The 22,179-nt window shown below is 46.3% G+C and overlaps 1 protein-coding gene across 1 annotated transcript in view; it reads right to left on the minus strand.

The window, feature by feature from the left end:
* ABHD12 (abhydrolase domain containing 12, lysophospholipase) overlaps window positions 1-22,179 on the minus strand; it is a 117,015-nt gene that overhangs the window by 65,420 nt on the left and 29,416 nt on the right. The window contains exon 2 of the mRNA XM_029072139.2: window positions 1,078-1,202. Within this exon, the coding sequence (XP_028927972.1) occupies window positions 1,078-1,202 (125 nt within the window). The remainder of the gene's footprint in view (window positions 1-1,077; window positions 1,203-22,179) is intronic.

Here is a 22,179-nt window from a genome sequence, read left to right on the forward strand (position 1 = left end):
CAGTTTAACACTAAGAGACAACTGTGGGAGACAAGAGCCAAATGGTGCACTGCAGTCAAAAAAAGGAGTGGTTCTTTTTTGAGAAAATCATTAGAGAGAGAAATCCAAGGAAAAATAGTGCCATGCCCTGCCAAAAATGAACACGAGAAACAACAAAGGACGCTGTGGTAGGGACTGTGGGTCCTGCAGCCACACACCCACCCCAAAAAGTGAGTTTTCTTTTTACTTGTGTTTTCAAGTATGAAGAACAATGTATATACACACACACACACACACACACACTCATATTCTTTTTCTTTCTGTCTGTCTCTCTCTCCTCCCCACCCCAACCCCCAGTAGTTCTGGATAGGTTAAAGATCCCAGGTTTTTCATCCCCAAGTTTCATGTTCTAAACCCACCTTTCTCACTTATTACCTAGAATGATCATTGGCAGCTGTACCCAGAAGGGTGAACTAAAGTGATCAAACTTAATTTTCACTTGAAATACCCACTCCCACACACCAAACCTGGATGCTTCTTTGCAAGTCTCATCTGAACATTTTCTTTCTCTCCGCTTTCTTTTTAAAAGCTTAAAACTACATATTAGGTTACTTCACTTTCCATACAGAATACATAGAACTGACTTTGGAAAAGGTGCACAGCATGCATATATAGTATCTTCAAAAAAATTAAGACCTTTTTCATTTTTTAAACTATTTTGAGCTCTTAGTATACAGAATAAAATGGGAATCATCAAGTACTAAATTTACAGTGTGTTGGTATGTCTCAAGAAATCATCTGGTCCAGTGAAAATTAAGTTTCTGGGGCATTTCTCCACTCTTTTTCTGCTCCAGCCAAAACTAGACCAACTGTAGAAACAGACATTTACTCATCTGGGAAAAACAGATGCACCCAGGCATAGAAGCATCACTTATTTATATGGATATACATTCAACTGAAAATAAAAAGTTTGATTATTTTTTTTTTTTTTAACAGAGCCTAAGCATCCTCCCCTGCCCCAACCTAACATTCTGATTTGGGTTTTTTTCTTTCTTTTTTATTCTTAAACAATGGACAAATGGTTGCAGGTTCACTCACCAAAATTTAAGAAAATCAGCTTGGCCTGGATCCCAGGACAAAGTTTAACAAGAAATGGAATGGCGAGATATAGTCCCAAAGACCAGATGAGCAGCTTTCGGAATCTGAACCACAATCCTTTCCTTCTGCAAAAGAAAAGCAATTAAAGCTTATAACACTCAAATAGCTGGTTATTAAAATAATGAAAAAATGATCAAATCAGACATTATTTCCCCATATAAAATGCTGCCGACATTGAACTCAGGTTTTTAGCTATGGGACTCAAAATAATGGATATCTGAATCAATCTTTCCATATTAAGTTTCAGTGGGAGCCAAAGCTCTTCTTCAACCTCCCAATATCAGTTCTAGCAAGCATGGGTGACAACTCCATGGGTCCAGGAGACTGGGGCGGAAGGTTTCTGCCCCATTGGTCATGGAACTAAGGAGGGGATGATGATAATAATAATACTAATGGTAATCATGGCTTTTAAGCACTTACTGTGTGCGAAGCACTGTACTAAATACTGGATCTAGACATAATAATAATAATTAAAACAAACACATTGTAGCATTTGTTGAACATTTACTATGTTCCAAGCACTGTCCAGAGTTCTGGGGTAGATACATAATAAAATAATGAAAATAAGAATAATGATAGTATCATTTGTTAATCATTAACTATATGTCAAGCACTGAGGTGGCTACAAGACAATCAGGTTGGATACAGTTCCTCTCTTATATGGGCTCACAGTCTAAGCAGTAGAGAGAACAGGTAGCAAATCACTACTTTGCAGATGAGGAAACTAAGGCACAGAAGTTAAGTGACTTGCCCAAGGCAAGTGGCAGAGCTGGGAGTAGAGCCCAGATCCATTAAGTCCCTGTCCCACCAAGAGTCCCTGTCACACATGGTGCTTCCTGGGCAGCTGACTCCACCCCTCTCAGCTAGATGGGGGCAAAGGTGGAACGCAAACTTGTCCTATTGCGCTGGCAGGGCTTCTCACATGCTCACCAGCTTTCAGGCCCGGGCCTGAGGCTCCGCTATTCCCCATCCTAGAGCCCAGCAAGAACAGGGCAGGGGTTGGACTGTGCGTAGGTTCAGTGCAGGGGCTGAGTGGTGGACGTAGGGCGTGCCAACGTCCATACCCAGCCACTGCCCTGGAGATGCCAGCCACAGCAATGGCAGTGCCTCTAGCTGAGCTGGTCTGGTGCTCAGCTAGAAGAGGTGGGCAGAAGCGGAAGGCGGATACATTCTCCCTTTGTCTCCTTCCTCCTCTCCGCTCCCACTCCCTCCCTATTCTCTCTCCCACTTCCACTTTTTCTTCTCTTTGTCCCCACAAAATTACCCATCTAAGTCAACACCATTCCATCCCAGAAGTCCACACACTAGTGTCAATCTAGAATCTTTGCTACCATCAAAACTCTCACACTAGGTCCACTGCCAAATCCTGCCATTTTTCCCTCAGACCTTCCCCTTTCTCTCTACCCAAACTGCTCCTATCTTGGCACAAGCTCTGGCCCCGCCATCGCTGGGCAATCAGGCTCCAGTCTCCCAGGCTCCAGTTTGTCCTGTTCTCCAATCAATACGACAGGCAGCTGCCTGGATCATCTTCCTGAGGCATCACTTGGCCCTCCACACCCCCTTCTTCATAACTCCCCACTAACTCCTGGGGTGTCTCTTCACAACTGGCTTCAAGGCTCTGGCCCTGAAGTACCTATCTCCTCTCTTCTCCCACTATTCCCCAACTTGCTGTCCTTCCGAGCCAATCTTCTAGCCATACCTCCATCTCAACTCCCGCACTCACAGCACCCCCTAGCTTGGGGCTCCCTCTTTCCACAGTTCTCATCGCTTTCAAATCCCTCCCTGAATCCACCTCCTCCAAGAAGCTCCCCCCAATTAATTTCCCCACACCCTGATCCCCATCATCCCTTCGATCGGCCCTAGCACTGAAGAATTTACACCAGCTTAAGCACTCGTGTATATGTCCACTTTATTCATCTTTTACCTCTCTCTAGCTGTAAATATCTTAGTTTGTCTTCTTCATTAGAGTATACACTCCCTGTGGGCCAGGAGTGTCTCATTCGTGTCTCATACAAGGGGCTAGTATGGTGAACTGTACTCCATAATTGCTAATAAACATAATTGAAGTATAATTGCTCCTGTTACAATTACCACCAGCACTAATCTTCTCTAGCAAACGGACTAGATCAGGGTACTGTAACTGATAGCTTAGGACCCCTTCTTGGCCCTAAATATCGCTCTTGAGCTGGGCAGAAGAGGTGAGATGTTTAAAGTCACCCAAAACCTTGGAATAAGGGGGAAGCCCTCCAAATACCCAACAAAATGCAGTGCCATTAGATTAGGAGCCCCTCTGGGTATCTTGTAGTTAGTCAATCATATTTATTGAGTGCCTACTATGTGCAGAGCACTGTACTAAAGCACTTGGGAGAGTACGATATAACAGTAAACATTCCCTGCCCACAACAAGCTTACGGTCTAAAGGGGGAAACAGATATTAGTATAAATAAATTACAGAAATGTATATAGGTTCTGTAGGGCTGTGTGGGAGGATGAATAAAGAGAGCAGGTCAGGGTGACGCAGAGGGAGTGGGAGAAGATGTTGTGAGGCTGTACCTCTCAGGGGTCAGGACAGAATTACTGCTTAACAAATTCCATTTAAAAGAAGAACACGGGGGAGGCGAGGGAAGTGGTTCAAAGGGTCAGTCAAGCAATTGTATGTATTGAACACTTAATGTGTCCTAAGCGCTAGGGAGACTACATTATAACAGACACATTCCCTGGCCACAGTGAGTTTACAGTCTGGTGGGGAGACAAACATTAATATAAACAAATACATTACAGATATGTATATAAGTGCTGTGGGGCTGGGAGGAGGGATGAATAAAGGGAGCGTGTCAGGGCGACGCACAATGGGGTTGAAAAAAAGGAAAAGAGGGCTTAATCAGGGAAGGCCTCTTGGAGGATATGTGCCTTCAATAAGGCTTTGAATGGGGGTGGGGGAAGTAACTGTCTGTCAGATATGAGGAGGGAGGGCATTCCAGGCCAAAGGCAGGAGTTGGACAAGAGGTTACCGGCAAGGTGGGCGATCTGGAGGTACAGTGAGATGGTTCACATGAGAGGAGCGAAGTGTGCGGGCTGGGTTGTAGGAGAGGTGAGGTGGAAGGGGACAAGGTGATTGAATGTTTTAAAGCCAATGGTGAGGGGTTTCTGTTTGATGCAGAAGTGGATGGGCAACGACTGGAGGTTCTTGAGGAGTGGGGAAACATGGATTGAATGATTTTGTCAAAAAATGATCCCAGCAGCAGAATGAAGTATAGACTGGACTGGGGAGAGACCGGAACCTGGGAGGTCAGCAAAGAGGCTGATAGAGTAATCAAGGTCGGAAAGGATAAGTGACTGGATTAACATGGTAGGAGTTAGGATGGAAAGGAAAGGATGGGCTTTAGCAATGCTACGACGGTTGAACTGGCAGGATTTAGTGACGGACTGAAAATATGGGTTGAATGAGAGAGAGGAGTCAAGGATAACACCAAGGTTACAGGCTTGTGAGACAGGAAGAATGGCGGTGCTGTCTACAATGATGGGAAAGTAAGGAGGAGACCGGGTTTGGGTGGGAAGATAAGGAGTTCTGTTTTAGACATATTAAATTTGAGGTGTCGGGAGGACATCCGAACAGAGATGTCTTGAGGCAGGAGGAAATGTGAGACTGCAGAGAGGAAGAGAGGTCAGGTTGGAGATGTAGATTTGGGAATCATCTGCATGGTGGTGGTAGTGGAAGCCACTTAAGTAAATGAGTTCTCCAAGGGAGTTGGTGGAGATGGAAAATCGAAGGGAACTCAGAACTGAACCTTAATAATAATAATAGTATTTGATAAGCAGCTATTATGTTACTATGTGCCAAGCATTCTACTAAGCGCTGGAGTGGATACAAGTGGATATTAGGTTGGACACTGTCCAACGTGGGGCTCAGAGTCTCAGTCCTTATTTTACAGATGAGGTAACTGAGGCAGAGAGAGGTGAAGTGACTTGCCCAAGGCCACAGAACAGACCAGTGGCGGAGCCGGGATTAGAACCTTCTGAGTCCCGGGCCTATGCTCTATCTACTACACCAAGCTGCTTGAGGGACAACCATAGTCAGGGGGTGGGAGGCAGAAGAGGAGCCCCTAAAGGAGACTGAGAATAAGCAGCCAGAGCGATAGAGTATCAGTAAAGCCAAGGTTGAATAATGTTTCCATGAGAAAGGAATGGTCGACATAGTCCAAGGCAGCTAAGAGGTCGAGAAGGATCAGGATGGAGTAGAAGCCACTGAATTTGGCAAGGAGATGGCTGGTGAATTTTGAGAGGGCAGTGTCTGTGGAGTAAAGGGGATAGAAGCCATATTGGATGGGGTCAAGGAGAGAATTGGAGGAGAGGAAATGGAGACAGTGAGTGTGGACAACTCACTCAAGGAGTTTGGAGAGGAATAATAGGAGGGAGATGGGGCCATGGGAAGGAGTCGTGGTGTCAAGGGAGGGGTTTTTTTAGGACAGGAGAAACATGGGCATTTTTGAAAGCAGTGAAGAAGAAGCCCCTGGAGAACGAACAGTTGAAGATGGCAGTCAGGGAGCAAAAGAAGGGATGGGGCAAGTGCTTTGATACTGCATGAAGTAATGGGATCGGATTTGTAGGTGGAGGGCATGGATTTTGAGAGAAGGCAGGAGACCTCCTCTAGAGATACTGCTGAGAAAGATGGGAGAGTTGAAGAGGGGGCAGGAGTGGGGAGGGACGGGGGAGGCCACTTGTTTGCTGTGTGACCTTGAGCAAGTCACTTAACTTCTCTGGGTCTCAGTTCCCTCATCTGTAAAATGGAGATGAAGACTGTGAGTCCCATGTGGGACTGTGCCCAACCTGATTGGCTTCTATCCACCTCAGTGCTTAGTACAGTGCCTGGCACAAAGTAAGTACCTAATAATGCCTCAGTTTCCTTATCTGTAAAATGGGGATGAAGACTGTGAGTCCCACGTGGGACTCTGTTCAACCTGACTGGCTTCTATCTACCCCAGTGCTTAGTACAGTAGTTGGCACAAAGTAAGTACCTAATAAATGCCATTTAAAAAAAGTCACTTCACTTCTCTGGGCCTCAGTTTCCTCATCTGACAAACAGGGATGAAGACCGTGAGTCCCACATGGGATAGGGACTGTGTCCAATCCGACTGCTTGTACCCTACCCTGGCGCTTAGCACAGTACCTGGAACCCAGTAAGCGCTTAACAAATACCTGAATGATGATGATGATGATGATGATGATGATGATGATGAGGGGCGGGAGAGATTTGAGGGAGATCACGCCTGACAGTGTCAGTTTTCTTTATGAAGTAGGTGGCCAGGTCACGAGGGGCAAGGGATGGGGTAGATGGGGTGGAGGGACAGGGAGTATGAGGAGAGAGTTAAAAGTCTGCAACAACTGGCAAGGGTGATGGGCACAGATGTCAATAAGAATGGAGAAATAATTTTGCCAGGCAGAGTGAGGGACGGGGCTAATATCTGCCAGTGCCAGCCTACCATGCTGCCCTCTTTTTCCTTCCCCTACTGCGAGAAACTGCTGTTGCTATGAACCAGCTGAATGACCCAAAGATGCCCCATGTCCTCTGGGGCTGTTAAACCAAGTAGTCCTGGGGTGGGGCTAATAGGGGAGAAGCGTTGGCCCAAGCCAGGCCAAAAGTAAGCTTACCCCATATTGCCCTCGGCAAAGCAACTGCTCAAAGATTTCACTTTGTTCAGCTCTCCTGCACACCCAAAAACAATGTCGATCCCTTGGCTAGAGTCATCCAGTCTGGCCTTGTTCCCCTGGCACGAATCCTGCCTTTACCTTGTATTATTAATAGTAAAAAAGAATAATAATGATAATTATTATGGTATCTACTAAGCGTCTATTAGGTGCCAACCAATGTACTGAGCACTGGGGTAGATACAAGACCATCACATTGGACACAGTCCCTACTCCACATGCTGTTCAAGGAGGAGGGAGTAGGACGTAATTTCTATTTACTGATGAGGAAACTGAGGCACAGAGGTGTTAAGTGACTTGAGAAGCAAAGTGGCTCAGTGGAAAGAGCCCAGGATTGGGAGTCAGAGGTCATGGGTTCTAATTCCACCTCTGCCACTTATCGTATCACTTTGGGCAAGTCACTTAACTTCTCAGTGCCTCAGTTACCTCATCTGTAAAATGAGGAGTAAGACTGTGAGCCTCACGTGGGACAACCTGATCACCCTGTATCTACCCCAGCGCTTATAACAGTGCTCCGCACATTATTCATTCATTCAATAGTATTTACTGAGCGCTTACTATGTGCAGAGCACTGCACTAAGCGCTTGGAATGAACAAGTCAGCAACAAATAGAGACAGTCCCTGCCGTTTGACGGGCTTACAGTCTAATCGGGGGAGACAGGCAGACTAGAACAATGGCACTAAACAGCGTCAAGGGGAAGAACACCTCGTAAAAACGATGGCAACTAAATAGAATCAGGGTGGTGTACATCTCATTAAACAAAATAAATAGGGTGGGAAAGATATATACAGTCGAGCGTACGAGTACAGTGCTGAGGGGGTGGAGTGGGAGAGTGGGAGGAGAAGAGGGAAAGGGGGGAGAAGAGGATTTGGCTGCGGAGAGGTGAAGGGGGGTGGAGGGAGCAGAGGGAAAAAAGGGGGGAGCTCAGTCTGGGAAGGCCTCTTGGAGGAGGTGAGTTTTAAGTAGGGTTTTGAAGAGGGGAAGAGAATTAGTTTGGCGGAGGTGAGGAGGGAGGGCATTCCGGGACCGCTGGAGGACGTGGCCCAGGGGTCGAAGGCGGGATAGGCGAGACCGAGGGACGGCGAGGAGGTGGGCGGCGGAGGAGCGGAGCGTGCGGGGTGGGCGGTAGAAAGAGAGAAGGGAGGAGAGGTAGGAAGGGGCAAGGTGATGGAGAGCCTTGAAGCCTAGATAGAGGAGTTTTTGTTTGGAGCGGAGGTTGATAGGCAACCACTGGAGTTGTTTAAGAAGGGGAGTGACATGCCCAGATCGTTTCTGCAGAAAGATGAGCCGGGCAGCAGAGTGAAGAATAGACCGGAGCGGGGTGAGAGAGGAGGAAGGGAGATCAGAGAGAAGGCTGACACAGTAAGGTAGCCGTTTGGGTGGAGAAGAAAGGGCGGATCTTGGCGATATTGTAAAGGTGAAAGCGGCAGGTCTTGGTAATGGATAGGATGTGTGGGGTGAGCAAGAGAGAGGAGTCAAAGATGACACCAAGATTGCGGGCCTGAGAGACGGGAAGGATGGTCGTGCCATCCACGGTGATAGGGATGTCTGGGAGAGGACCGGGCTTGGGAGGGAAGATGAGGAGCTCAGTCTTGCTCATGTTGAGTTTTAGGTGGCGGGCCGACATCCAGGTGGAGACATCCTGGAGGCAGGAGGAGATGTGAGCCTGAAGGGAGGGGGAGAAGATGGGGCAGAGATGTAGATCTGCGTGTCATCTGCGTAGAGATGGTAGTCAAAGCCGTGAGAGCGAATGAGTTCACCGAGGGAGTGAGTGTAAATGGAGAACAGAAGAGGGCCAAGAACTGCACCTTGAGGAACTCCAACAGTTAAAGGATGGGAGGGGGAGGAGGCGCCCGCGAAGGAGACCGAGAATGACCGGCCAGAGAGATAAAAGGAGAACCAGGAGAGGACAGAGTCCATGAAGCCAAGGTGAGATAAGATGTGGAGGAGGAGGGGATGGTCGACAGTGTCAAAGGCAGCAGAGAGGTCAAGGAGGATTAGAATGGAGTAGGAGCCATTGTAAGTGCTTAACAAATACCAACATTGTTATTATTATTAAGGTCACACAGCAGGTAGAAGCAGCGTGGCCTAGTGGATAGAGCACGGGCCCAGGAGGCAGAGGGACTGGGTTCTAATCCCGGCTCCGACACTTGTCTGCCGTGTGACCTCAGGCGAATCACTTCACTTCTCTGGGCCTCAGTTACCTCATCTAGAAAATGGGGATTAAAAGTGTGAGCCCCACGTGGGACAACCTGATTACCCTGTATCCACCTCAGCGCTTAGAACAGTGCTTGGCACATAGTAAGCGCTTAACAAATACCACAATTATTATTATTATTATTAGACAAGTAGTGGAGCTGGGATTAGAACCCAGGTCCCCTGCTTGCCAAGACCATGCCCTTTCCATTAGGCTACACCGCTTTCATTCATTCATGAATAGTATTTATTGAGCACTTACTATGTGCAGAGCATTGTACTCAGCACTTGGAATGCACAATTCGGCAACAGAGACAATCTGTACCCAATGACGGGCTCACAGTCTAATCGGGAGAAAGTGATTATGATTATGAGTCCAGAACAGTGCTTGACACATACTAAGCACTTAAATACTATCATTATTGCGCTTCCCTCCTCTCTGTCCAGCATGCACAGATACCCTGGGAGAACTAGACTCAGAGGCCGGTAGCCATTTTTGGGGAGGAAGATAGGGAAAGTCAATCTTCTAACACAAGAAGAATATGTTTCAACTAGCAAAAGGAAAGCACACTTTCTACAGACCCACACTTTACTCCATCACCAGCTACACAACTACACAGTGCTCCACCGTCTACTGCAAACCCACAGAGCTCCTTCAGTTGCACACCCAGTGTTCCAGCTTTACACGGGATAGTCACGGTTATCAAGCAGCATGGCTTAGCGAAAAGAGCCCGGGCTTGGGAGTCCGAGATCATGGGTTCCAATCCTGGCCCCACCACTTATCTGCCGTGTGACCTTGCAAGGCACTTCACTTCTCTGTGCCTCAGTTCCCTCGTCTGTAAGATGGGGATGAAGACTGTGAGCCCCACATGGGACAATCTGATTACCTTGTATCTACCCTTGCGCTTAGAACAGTGCTTGGCACATAGTAAGCGCTTCACAAATACCATTATTATCGTCCTCCAGCAGCTGTACATCCACAGTGCTCCTTCAGTTGCACACCCATATGGTGCTCTAGTTATATACCTACACAGTGCTCCATCACCAGTTTCACACACACTGCTCCATCAGTTGCAAACACAGTCTTTCACCCTCAGCTTCAGGCCACAATCTTCCATCAGCTGCACACCCACAGTGCTCAACCATCTGCACACACAGTGCTCCATTAATTGCACACCCATAGTGTTCTAGTTGTACACACAGTGCTCCTCCACCATTTGCACACAAGCAGTGTTCCATCAGTTGTAACTTTGGGACAGTCACTTCACTTCTCTGTGCCTCAGCTACCTCATCTATAAAAGGGGGATTAAGATTGTGAGCCCCACATGGGACAACCTAATTACCTTGTATTTACCCCAGCGCTGAGAATAGTGCTTGGCAAACAGTAAGCACTTAACAAATACCTATTATTATTATTATTATTATTGTTAGCACAGAGCACTCTACCATCCACTGCCCACCACGTAGCGCTCCACCATCCATTGCACACACTCAGGCAGCCAAGCTCGCATCTATTTATAACGACACTCGGAATTATTCCACCACCAAAACACTCGATGCCACTAAAATCAACAAGATCCTAGCTACGGGCAGGGAAAAGTGGCTGTTAACTCGGTCGTATTGTTCTCTGCACATACTAAGCGCTCAATAAATACCACTGACTGATTGATTGACTGATTCACAGAATAAGATGATCTAGTAAAGCTAATGTTCCCCTGCCTCTTTTGGGAAGCTATATCAAGTGAAATATTACCTCACCTTCCTTTTGCAGAGCAGCTGTTATTGGAAAATGTATACCTCTTATCTAGCAAGGTTCTATTTAACTGTAACCGGCTCCAAGGTACGGTGCTGAAGATCAGAGGGAGATAAGTAGGTTGAAGTTACTCTGATTATCAAGCAGCTAGAAACTATATATATCCAGTCTACCAGAATGCATATATTCACTATGAGTTTGGCTGGGACTCCAGTAGGGAGATAAACACACCTGACAATCAATCAACCAACTGTATTTATTCTGTGCTTACCACGTGCATGGCACTGTACTAAGCACCGGGGAGAGAACAATATAACAGTTGGTAGACACGTTCCCGGCCCACAACAAGCTTACAGTTTAGCGGGGGGGACAGGCACATATACAAATAAATTACAGATACATATATATGTAAGTGCTATGGGACTGAGGGTAGGGATAAATAAAGGATGCAACAGCGATGCAGAAGGGAGTGGGAGAAGAGGAAATCAGGAGGAGATGTGCTTTCAATAAGGCTTTGAAGGAGGGAAGAGAAATCGTCCCTCGGATATGAAGCAGGAGGGCGTTCCAGGCCAAAGGAAGGACACGGGCGAGAGGTCGGTGGTGAGATAGACGAGGCCGGGGTATAGTAAGTTGGTTGGCATTAGACAATCCCATCTGGAATGGAGCCTGGATTTCTGGTGTTTGCGAGAAAGGAACTCACGGGAGAACAAGGTCACGCTGTGGGCAGGGCACGTGTCTACCAACTCTGTTGTACCGTACTCTCCCAAGTGTTAAGTACAGTGCTCTGCACTCGGTAAATGCTCAAAAAATGCCACTGATTAACTGATTTCAGTGTCCTTCACCTTGCCTTGCGTGGAGGTGTGTTTGGTTGCCAAATGATGGATGACAAGGAGAGATTAGACAACAGGGACAGAGGAAGAGCACAGGGCAGGGCGATCACTTTCTTGGCTACAGCCTTATTTCCTCCCGTCTCTGCTGTGGCTTTGTAGGTCACAGGAACCATGTTTGAGGTGGGAAGATAAATGGATCAATCAAACCATCAAATTTATTGAACGTTTACAGTGTGCACAGCACTCTACTGAGCCCTTGGGAGGGTACAATATAACAGAATTGGTAGACTTGGTCCCTGCCCACAACGACCTTACAGCCTAGAGGGAGAGACACACATTAATATAAAAATATCAATTAGGGATATGTACACGGTGCTGTGGGGCTGAGGGTGGGATGAATAAAGGGTGGAAATCCAAGTACTAGGGTGACACAGAAGGGAATGAGAGAAGAGGAAATGAGGGCCTAACCGGGGAAGGCCTACTAAAAGAGATGTGATTTTAATAAAGCTTTCCGGATGGGGAGAATGATTGTCTGTCAGATATCAAGGAGGAGGGAGCTCCAGGCCAGAGGTGGGACGTAGGTGAGGGCTCGACGGCAAGGTAGATGGTGCTCCAAGGTAGATTGGAGGTAACCCAGATGAAATTAAGGTTTAGTTCCAAGATACAAGATACAGATGTGGTAACTTCGATTTCATTTCTTAAATCTCCACTGCCTAATGGCTGTTGCCGATTTGTTTGCTCCTTCCCAGGTAAGGGAGACTTAAGATGCTGACTCCAATATGCTCTATACAACCAGTAATTTTTTTAATTTCCTTTCTACAGAGAGGGTGGCCTCCGCCTTCTGTCTGAGCAAACTCAACAACTCTGGGGAAAGAGCTTTCTTCTTTAACTAGTGACTGAACCCACAGGGGTGCAGGTCTGCAGCCAGCCCCTGCTTCCCTTCAAAAAAAAAAGTCTCCCATGCCTCCTGGGGATTCAAATGTGTTAAAATGAGGGTTGGCAGCAGTGAATTATCTGGGTCATTTCATGGTGCACTAGTTGGAGCTAGCCAAGAAAGGATGGCAAGGCGAAACAAACTATGTCCCCCTTTTTTCCAGGAGAGGTGCCTCAAGGGGAAAGTTGTCCTAAAAAGATGTTTTCTGAGTCAGGGAGGTAATACCATCCATAGAATTTGAGGATTCAATCCCCAGCTGGTACTTGATCAAATCCTGTGCGCTCACAGGGCTGGGAGAGGCTCTACTAGGAGCAACAGTACGCATTAGCCGCCTATGTGCAGAGGACTATGCTAAGTACTGGGAAAGAATATTTGGGGGAGAATTGGAATCCAACTCAAAGGTGCCGCAAAAGCTCAAAGTCCTGGTTCCCCAAGGGCTGCCATGATCACCCCCTCCTGCTAGAGGTGTAAAAAGCTGGCTGAGGGAGCCACAGAATAAGAGCCACAGCAAAATCCCCTTGAAATTGACAAGAACCATCACTGCCATCCTGAAGCATCTGCACAGAATTCATTCAGGGAGGAGTCACTCCACGCAGCTTCAGAGATACAAAAGAATTTATCTCCTAAAAAAGTAATGAAAAACCAAAGAAACACTTTCGCCTCCCCAGAGCAACTGGTCATTTTCGAATCATTTGTTAGTGAACCAGAGAAAGCAAATTTGAGAGATCTCCAGCTCATTCAGGGAAGTCAGTCAAGGTCGCTGATTGTGGTTCAAATCCCACTCTCCCCCACTTCCCCTGCCCCCCATTTTTCTCTCTCCTTTCCCTCACCCTTCTGACCCCTTAGAGGGAGGGATTTTGGTCTGGAGTGGGTATTCTTTACCTTTCCCCAACCAGCCAACCCATCAGATCACCAAGTCCCACCTCAGAAGGGTGGAGGTGGGTTCGGGTGGGTTTTCCGGCTTCTGTTTCTGCCCTCTGAGTTTGTTGGCCCTCCATCACATGCTATTCCCACCCCTCAGTCTTGGAGGGCTATGTGGAGCCCAGTCTCGCTCTTCCACCTCCTCCACTCTTGATACCAAGCTGCATTTTACGTCGGGAGCCCCGTGTCGGACAGGGATCGTGATGCTCTCAGCACTTAGTACAGTGAATTTGTTTTAGTATTTGTTTTGAGCTTACGATGTGCCAGGGTAGATTTGAGCTAACCAGGTTGGATGAAGTCCCTGTCCCAGATGGGGCTCACAGTCTGAACCCCCATTTTACAGTTGAGGTAACTGAGGCACAGAGAAGGTAAGTGACGTGCCCATGGTCATGCAGCAGACAAGAGGCGGAGCCAGGATTGGGCACAGACGACACAGAAGGGAGAGGGCGTGAGGGGGATGAGGGCTTAATCGGGGAAGGCCTCCTGGAGGAGATGATGGTCCGCTGTGTGTGCAGAGGGGGACGGAGTTCCAGGACATCACTCTGCCATTGCACAATTCTGCCCAAACAGGGCCCACCCATGCTGTCTGCACCTGACAGGGAGTGCAGGGGACCCCAGCAGAGGACAGGAGATAAACAGGCTTCCCACTCCACTGTATTCTATTCCCCATACCAACTAGTATAGAGCTCTGCACAGAGGAAACACTCAAAAAGCATTGATTGAATACAAATGCTTAGTTAAATAAACTGTCCACTGAAAACTCTCAGGATATTAGACATTAAAATTTTTCATCATGGTTTGTTTGGGTGGATGTCCATTCTCTTTGAAACTTTGCTAAATATCTGGCAGTTGAAAGTAATTCGCAATCGTCTCAAACAGTCAATCAATCAAGTGCATTTATTGAGCCCTTACTGTGTGAAGAGCACTGTACTAAACCCTTGGGAGAGTGCTGTGAGGCTCACGTGGGATAACCTGATTACCCTGTATCTACCCCAGCACTTAGAACAGTGCTCTGCACATAGTATTCTCTTAGGTCACCAATGACCATACTCAAATTTGATGGGCTCTTTGTCCTAATTCTCCTTGACTTCTCAGGTGCCTTCAGTAGTGCTGATCATTCTCTCCTCCTTGAAACTGTTCTCATTTGTATATATTTTTATTACCCTATTTATTTTGTTAATGAGGTGTACATCCTCTTGATTCTATTTATTGCGATTAAGTTGTCTTGTTTTTGTCCGTCTGTCTCCCCCGATTAGACGGTAAGCCCGTCAATGGGCAGGGATTGTCTCTGTTGCCAAATTGTACATTCCAAGCACTTAGTACAGTGCTCTGCACATAGTAAACACTCAATAAATACTACTGAATGAATGAACATAGTAAGCGCTTATCAAATACCAACATTATTATTATTATTATTATTATTATTACAGTAAAGTGACTACACACAACCCCTACCTCAAGTAGCTTACAATCTAGTGGAGGGATACAGACATTAAAACAAATTAAAGGTAGGGGAAGGAAATAAGTAGAAGGAAAATATACAGTAGTTATGGGGATGGGTAAGGGATTAAATGTTCAGGGGATAGAACCAAGAGCGTAGGTGATGCTGTAGAGCGAGAAAATAAGATATGTACACTTTACTTGATGGACATACTTTATGGTATTTGTTAACCCCTTAATATGTGCCACACATTGCACTAAGCACTGGGGTAGTACATGCTAATCAGGTTGGACCTAATCCACGTCCCCCATGGGGCTCACAGCTTTAGTTCCCATTTTATAGATGAGGTAACTGAGGCACACAGAAGTGAAATGCCTTGACCAAGGTTACGCAGCAGATAAGTAGTGGAGCTGGGATTTGAACCCCGGCCCATGCTTCTTCCACTAGGCCACACTGCTTCTCTTGCCTGTGTTAGAGTTTATGCTCCTCCTGGGCAAGGAACATGCCACTTCATTATTTTGTGCTTCCCAAATACCTGATACAGTGCAATACACCAGGCTGGTGCCGCTAAAAAGCCACTTCTATTATCCTTCCGACCCTCAGCCATACCCACTCAATGCTCTGCCCCAACTGAAAGCTGACACCTCTCTTAATTATATCCTTATGGATATAATTTCTTTGGCTAATTCAAAGACCTTCCTGACCCCATCTCTGTGCCTCTTATTAAAGTCCTTTCCCCCCTCCCCTCTTCTTCTTTCCCAGACCGCTCCACCTCCAGTGGCTTTTTCCCTTCTGCTTTCACAAACGCCCATGGATCCCCAGCTGTCGCCCCATCTCCCTTCTGCCACTCCTTTCCGAACTCCCCGAACAAGTAATTTACACATTTTGCCTCCACTTCCTCTCCTCGACCCCCTGCAATCTGGCTTCGGCCTCCTCCGTTAAATGGAAGCTTTCCTCCCTAAGTTCGCCAAAGGCCTCCTCTTTGCCAAATCCAATCGATACTGCTTCATAATAATAATAATTTTTATGACTATTTATTAAGCGCTTACTATGTGCCAAGGACTGTTCTAAGCTCTGGAATAGATACAAGGTAGTCAGGTTGTCCCACGTGGGCCTCACAATCTTAATCCCCATTTTACAGATGAGGTCGCTGAGGCCCAGAGAAGGAAGTGACTTGCCCAAGGTCATACAGCAGACAAGTGGCAGAGGCAGGATTAGAACTCATGTCCTCTGACTCCCAGGCCCGAGCTCTATGCACTATGCCCTCGAGCTCTCAGCAGTCTTTGGTACTTTGGGCCACCCGCTTCTCATAGAACCGCTATCTAATCTTGATTTCACTGACCCTGTCCTCTGCTGGTTCTCTTCTTAACTCTCTGTCTCCTCCTTCTCGCTTTCCTTCACCAGTTCCTCTTCTGCTTCTCATCCCCAAATTGTGGGGGTGGTCTCCATGTACACCCATTCCCCTGGGGAGCTAATCCACTCCCACGACTTCAACTACCATCTCTACACGGATGACTCACAAATCTCCAACTCTGATTTCTCTAAATTCTCGCATTTCCTCCTGCCTTTAGAACATCTCTACTTCGACGTCCTGCCGACATTTCAAATTTAACGTGTCCAAAGCAGAACTCCTCATCTTCTCACCCAAACCCTCCGCCCGTTGACTCTTCCATAACTGTAGAAAGCACCACCCTTCTTCCTGCCTCAGAAGTCCACAACCTTGGCATTATCCTCAACTAATCTCTCTCATTCAACCCACACATTCAATCTCTTACCATATCCTACTGGTTTCACCTTCACAACAATGCTAAAACCCACCCTTTCCCCTCCAAACTGTTACCGTGTTAATCCAAGCGTTTATCCCACCGTCTTGATTACTCCATCAGTCTCCTTGCTGATCTTCCTGCCTCTTGTCTCTCCCCACTCTAGTCCATACTTCTCTCTGCTGCCCAGATCATTTATACAAATTAATCATGTTGGACACAGTCCCTGCCCCACACAGGGCTCACAGACAATCTCCATTTTTTGGTTGAGGTAACTGAGGTACAGAGAAGTGACTTGCCCAAGGTCATACGGCAGGCAAGTGGCAGAGTTGGGATTAGAACCTAGGCCTTTGCTCTATCCACTGATCCACGGTGCTTCTCAAGAAACTCCACTGGTTGCTGCTCATCCACCTTTGCTTCCAAAGACATTCCTTACCATTAAGCCCGGCCCACGTACTTCACTCCTCCAGCACCAGCTTGCTCACTGCGCCTTGATCCCATCTATCTCGCCAACCACCCCTTTTTCCCATGCCCTACCTCCTCCTCATCCTCTATATATGACAGACTACTACTCTCCCCTCCTTCAAAGCATTATTATAATCCCATCTCCCCTATTAAGCCCTCTTTTCCCTTATGCCCTCTCCCTTCTGCATCAGCTTTGTCCTTAGATCCGTACCCTTTAAGCACTCCACTCTCAGCTCCAGAACCTTCATGTACACATCTGTAATTGATGTATATTAATGTCTGTCTCCCCCTCTAGACTCTAAGCTCCTTGTGGACAGAGAACATGTCCATGAACCCAGTATTCTCCCAAATGCTTAATACAGTGCTCTGCACACTGTAAGTGTTCAATAAATAACACTGATTGTTAGGTAACATGGGGCCTGCCAACAATGAAAAACAGCTAGCAGTAGTCCTCAAGAATATTCAAAAATATCATTAATTACTAATTGAATGTTGCAATACCTGTAATTTCAACTCATCATGGAAACACCTGTGCTTCCCACACCTGTGCTGAACATAAATTAAATCAATATTAGTGGTCAATGGAATATGCAAGCACTACTATGACTTTTGAAACTTGGTCCCCCAAAGCCTCATCATAGATTAAACTAATTCAGAACCAATTTTTCATGAAAGGATTGGTTCCTGAACTAAAGCTCCAACTAAAGTCATTCATTCATTCATTCGATCCTATTTTTTGAGTGTTACTGTGTGCAGAGCACTGTACCAAACGCTTGGAAAGTACAATTCAGCAATAGCGAGAGACAATCTCTGCCTACACCGGGCTCACAGCCTAGAAGGGGGGAGCTGGACATTAAAACCCCAAATTTACATCTCCGGCCCTGACCTCTCTCCTTCCCTGCAATCTCGCATTTCCCCCGCCTTCAAGACCTATCTACTTGGGTGTCCTGCTGACACCTCAAATTAAACATGTCTGAACTGAACTCCTTATCTTCCCATCAAAACCCTGTCCTTCCTGTGTCTTTCCCATCTCTGTAGACAACACAACTATACTCCCGACCTCACAAGACCGTAACTTCAGTGTTGTCAGCTCATCTCTCTCATCACCCACATATTCAAACTGTCACTGAAACCTGTAGGTTTAACCGTCACAGCATTGCTGAAATCTGCCCCTCCCTCTCCGCCAAAGTGCTAATTCAAGCACTTATCCTATCCTGCCGTGGCTACTGCATCTGCCTCCTTGCTGACCTCCAGGCCTCCTGTCTCTCCTCACTCCAATCCATATTTCCCTCTGCTGTACAAATCATTTGTCTACAAAAATGTTCTGTTCATGTCTCCCTTCTCAAGAACTGCCCACCCACCTCCGTAAATGGAAACGCTTTACCATTGGCTTTAAAGCACCCAATCAGCTCACCCCACCCATCTCCTATTTCAACCCAGCCCACACACTTCGCACTTCCAGGGTCCGTTTATTCACTGGGCCCTGATCTTGTCTATCTTGCCACTGACCCTTTCCCACGTCATCTCCCAGACTAGAATTCCCTCCCCATCCATATACACCAGACCACCACTCTTTCCACCTTCAAAGCATTGCTAAGGTCACATCTCCTCCAAAAGGCCTTTCCCGATTAAGCTCTCTTTTCCCCAGCTCGCTCTCCCTTCTGCACCGTCTGTGCATCTTAAACTGGGTTCTTTAAACACTTGATATTCTCCCTACACGCAACCCCACAGCATTTATGTATGTATTGTTGAATTATATATTATAAATCACTTATTTATTCATATTAATGCTTGTTTCCTCCCAGACTGTAAGCTCATAATCGACAGGGAACGCATCTGTTAGTTCTGTTGTAATGTACTCTCCCAAGCACTTAATATAGCAAATAGTAAGTGCTCAATAAATACAATTGATTGATTGGTTTTCTCCCTTTTACTTATGCACTCCCTTCCCCCACCCCACCCAGAACTCATTTTCCTCTTCGGCTCACCTTCTCCCTATATCTCAATCTCATATTTCCCATTTCTGTCTCCTTGCTTCAGTCTTTTCTCCGGCCAGGAACTTTCTCCCCACTGCAAATCTGCCAAATCACAACAAACCCCATCTTCAAAGCCTTCATTCATTCGATCCTATTTATTGAGTGCTTACCGTGTGCAGAGCACTGTACTAAGCCTTTATGGAACCCATCTCCTACAGAAGCTTAATTTTTCTCTTCCTCCGTCACACAACTCCAATTATCACATACTACTTATATAACATACAATATGTACTACGTGTGTTGATGTCTATAAAATGGGTCCCTCCATGTTATTTTGTGCATAATAATGTTGGTATTTGTTAAGCGCTTACCATGTGCAGAGCACTAAGTGCTGGGGGAGATACAGGGTCATCAGGTTGCCCCACGTGAGGCTCACAATCTTCATCCCCATTTTACAGATGAGGTAACTGAGGCACAGAGGAAGTGAAATGACTTGCCCACAGTCACACAGCTGACAAGCGGCAGAGCCGGGATTTGAACCCATGACCTCTGACTCCCAAGCCCGGGCTCTTTCCACTGAGCCACGCCGCTTCTCTAAAGAATAAAGAATTCCCCCAAGGTTTTTTTTGCTTTTCAAAGAACTGAAGTAGCAATTCTCTGTATACAGTCTTGTTTTTTATCTGGGTTACACTAGGCCTGATTTTGGAAATGTTTGAAGAAAGTTGCCTAGATCAACTCCCTTATCTCACTCCACCCACACGCACATCCAACAGTGCCGAAATAACTGAGCCATTACGGAAGCACCGTGACCTAGTGGAAAGAGCATGGGCCTGGGAGTCAGAGGACCTGGGTTTTAATCCTGGCTCCACCATTTACCCACTATTTGATCTTGGGCAAGCCATTTAATTTCTCTGTGCTTCGGTTGCCTCGTCTGCAAAATGAGGATTCGAAACCTGTTCCCTCCTGCTTAGACTGTAAGCCCCAAGAGGGACCTGATTATCTTGTATCTACTCCAGCTCTTAGTGCAGTGCTCACCATACAGTAAGCGCTGAACAAACGCCATTATAACTATTATCATTTCCACTTTAGCATTTACGCATCACTTGTGGGCTCACAACCACCTTGTGTAAACACTGGTTTTCGGATTCTACTTTATAAGGCACTCACTCATCCACATATCTATTTCCCATTTTATTTTTCCTCCGACTTGCACTTATTCTGTGACTCTCTCTCCCACTAGATTATACTTATGAAATGGCTGGCTGAAATGCCAGATAGTTAATTACAGGAAACCTCTCCAGTTCACACAGAACTGCTTACAACAGAGTGTTGATGGGTATTGGGGAAATTTCTGTTGAAGTGTTCAACCTGTGCAGTGAGATCTAGCGTTTACGATGATATGACTAGGCTAGGCACTAGATTTCAGTCTTTAGAGTGGACGGTGTCCTTCAAAAACGTTCTTGTTGTCCTTGAGGCAAACTGCTGCCCCTTGGCTTTATCTGACATAGTTGGGGTCTTGGTACGCTAGACTTTTCTTAGTGGAGTTCTTGAGGTTGGCCTATGAATTAAGTTGATAATGTATGGTCTCTGGCATTTGCTGGGCCTCAATGTCATTTTCAATTAACCAATTTTGGTGTTTTATCTTGGTAAAGCCAAAATCCTTTGTAGCTTTGTGGTGTAAGGCATGCTCAATTAATGATCAATTGGTCGCAAGGTCAGAATATTAGAGTCAGGAGCCCAAACCCTTTTCTGGTCAACTCTCCATGTTTAGCCGCCAGAATCAAGCTCACGAGTTGAGCTTCTTGTAAGTGGTTTTCTATGGCAGAGCTGTAACCATTCCAGCTCAAATCTCATTCTGGTCAGGCAGCACGAACGTTTCTCTCATAGAACAAGTGACAATGCCATCTTGTCCATCGCACTACCTTGACGATGAGTCACCCTTGGGGAACAATAGATTATCCTCATCCTAAGACTTAAGAACTGAGTACCTGTGGGAAGGAACTGATTAGAGCCAGAAACGTTTTGCGGCAGCTGACACGACCATTATCCTTGCCATCTGTCAAGTCTGCAAATTTTGTCAAATAACATCGACTCTTCCCCCCTTTCAATCTGTTGCCAAATACTGTCTGTTCTTCCTCTATAGCATTTCCAGTACCTACCTCTTCTCCATTCAAACTGTCACTCCTCTGTTTCACGCATTTGCTGTACCCCCACTTCACTACTTCATCAGCAACCTCACTAACCTCCCTGCCTCCAGTTTCTCACCACTTCAGAACACATATCCCTTTACTGTCTGAATCATTTTTTCCATAATATCATTTTGCACACCTCCTCACTCTTGAATCATTGTCTATTCCTCTCCACAGTACTATGAAGCAAATCTGACTCTCTGAAATAGAACCACCTATTTGGCAAATTCCCCAGGAGGAGATGAGGTTTTCAAGGCTGTCTTACCAAGAGACTATATTCCCTTCCTCTACTGCTAGAGAAGAGGTGGTAGGGTGGAAGGAGGAGTCTGGGTGGGACTCCTTCTGTCACGGGGCTATCTACCCAGAGACCACCTATTTACCCACAAATTTTGTGGAGACAGATTACACCTATTTATCCCCAATTTTCCTGTAGCTGGAAGTAAGGAAAAAAGCCATGGGTGGAAACAAGCCAGTTAACTTCTCTGTGCCTCAGTTTCCTCATCTGAAAAATGGGGATTAAGACTGTGAGCCCCACGCGGCACAACCTGATTACCTTGTATCTATCCCAGAGCTTAGAACAGTGCTTGGCACAGACTAAGCACTTAACAAAACCATCATTATTATTCATGGAGAAGCAAAAGAAAAGCTGCAGAAGAAAGGCATATTTTCTGCTTTCCCTGCCACTTGTTTTACTGTCTACTTCAAAAGGTACTGAAATTCCACCAGCTTAAACTACGTGGGTCACCTCCGAACTGCTCTCCACCCCCACCTTTCACATCTTCTGATATTTCTTTTTCCAGAATTTTGGCTTTTGCTATGGAAAGATCCCGAGACTGGTAGTTAGGAGTTGTGAGAAACAGAGCACCT

This window comes from Ornithorhynchus anatinus, chromosome 9 (assembly GCF_004115215.2).
Source record: "Ornithorhynchus anatinus isolate Pmale09 chromosome 9, mOrnAna1.pri.v4, whole genome shotgun sequence".
Taxonomy (NCBI): Eukaryota; Metazoa; Chordata; class Mammalia; order Monotremata; family Ornithorhynchidae; genus Ornithorhynchus; species Ornithorhynchus anatinus.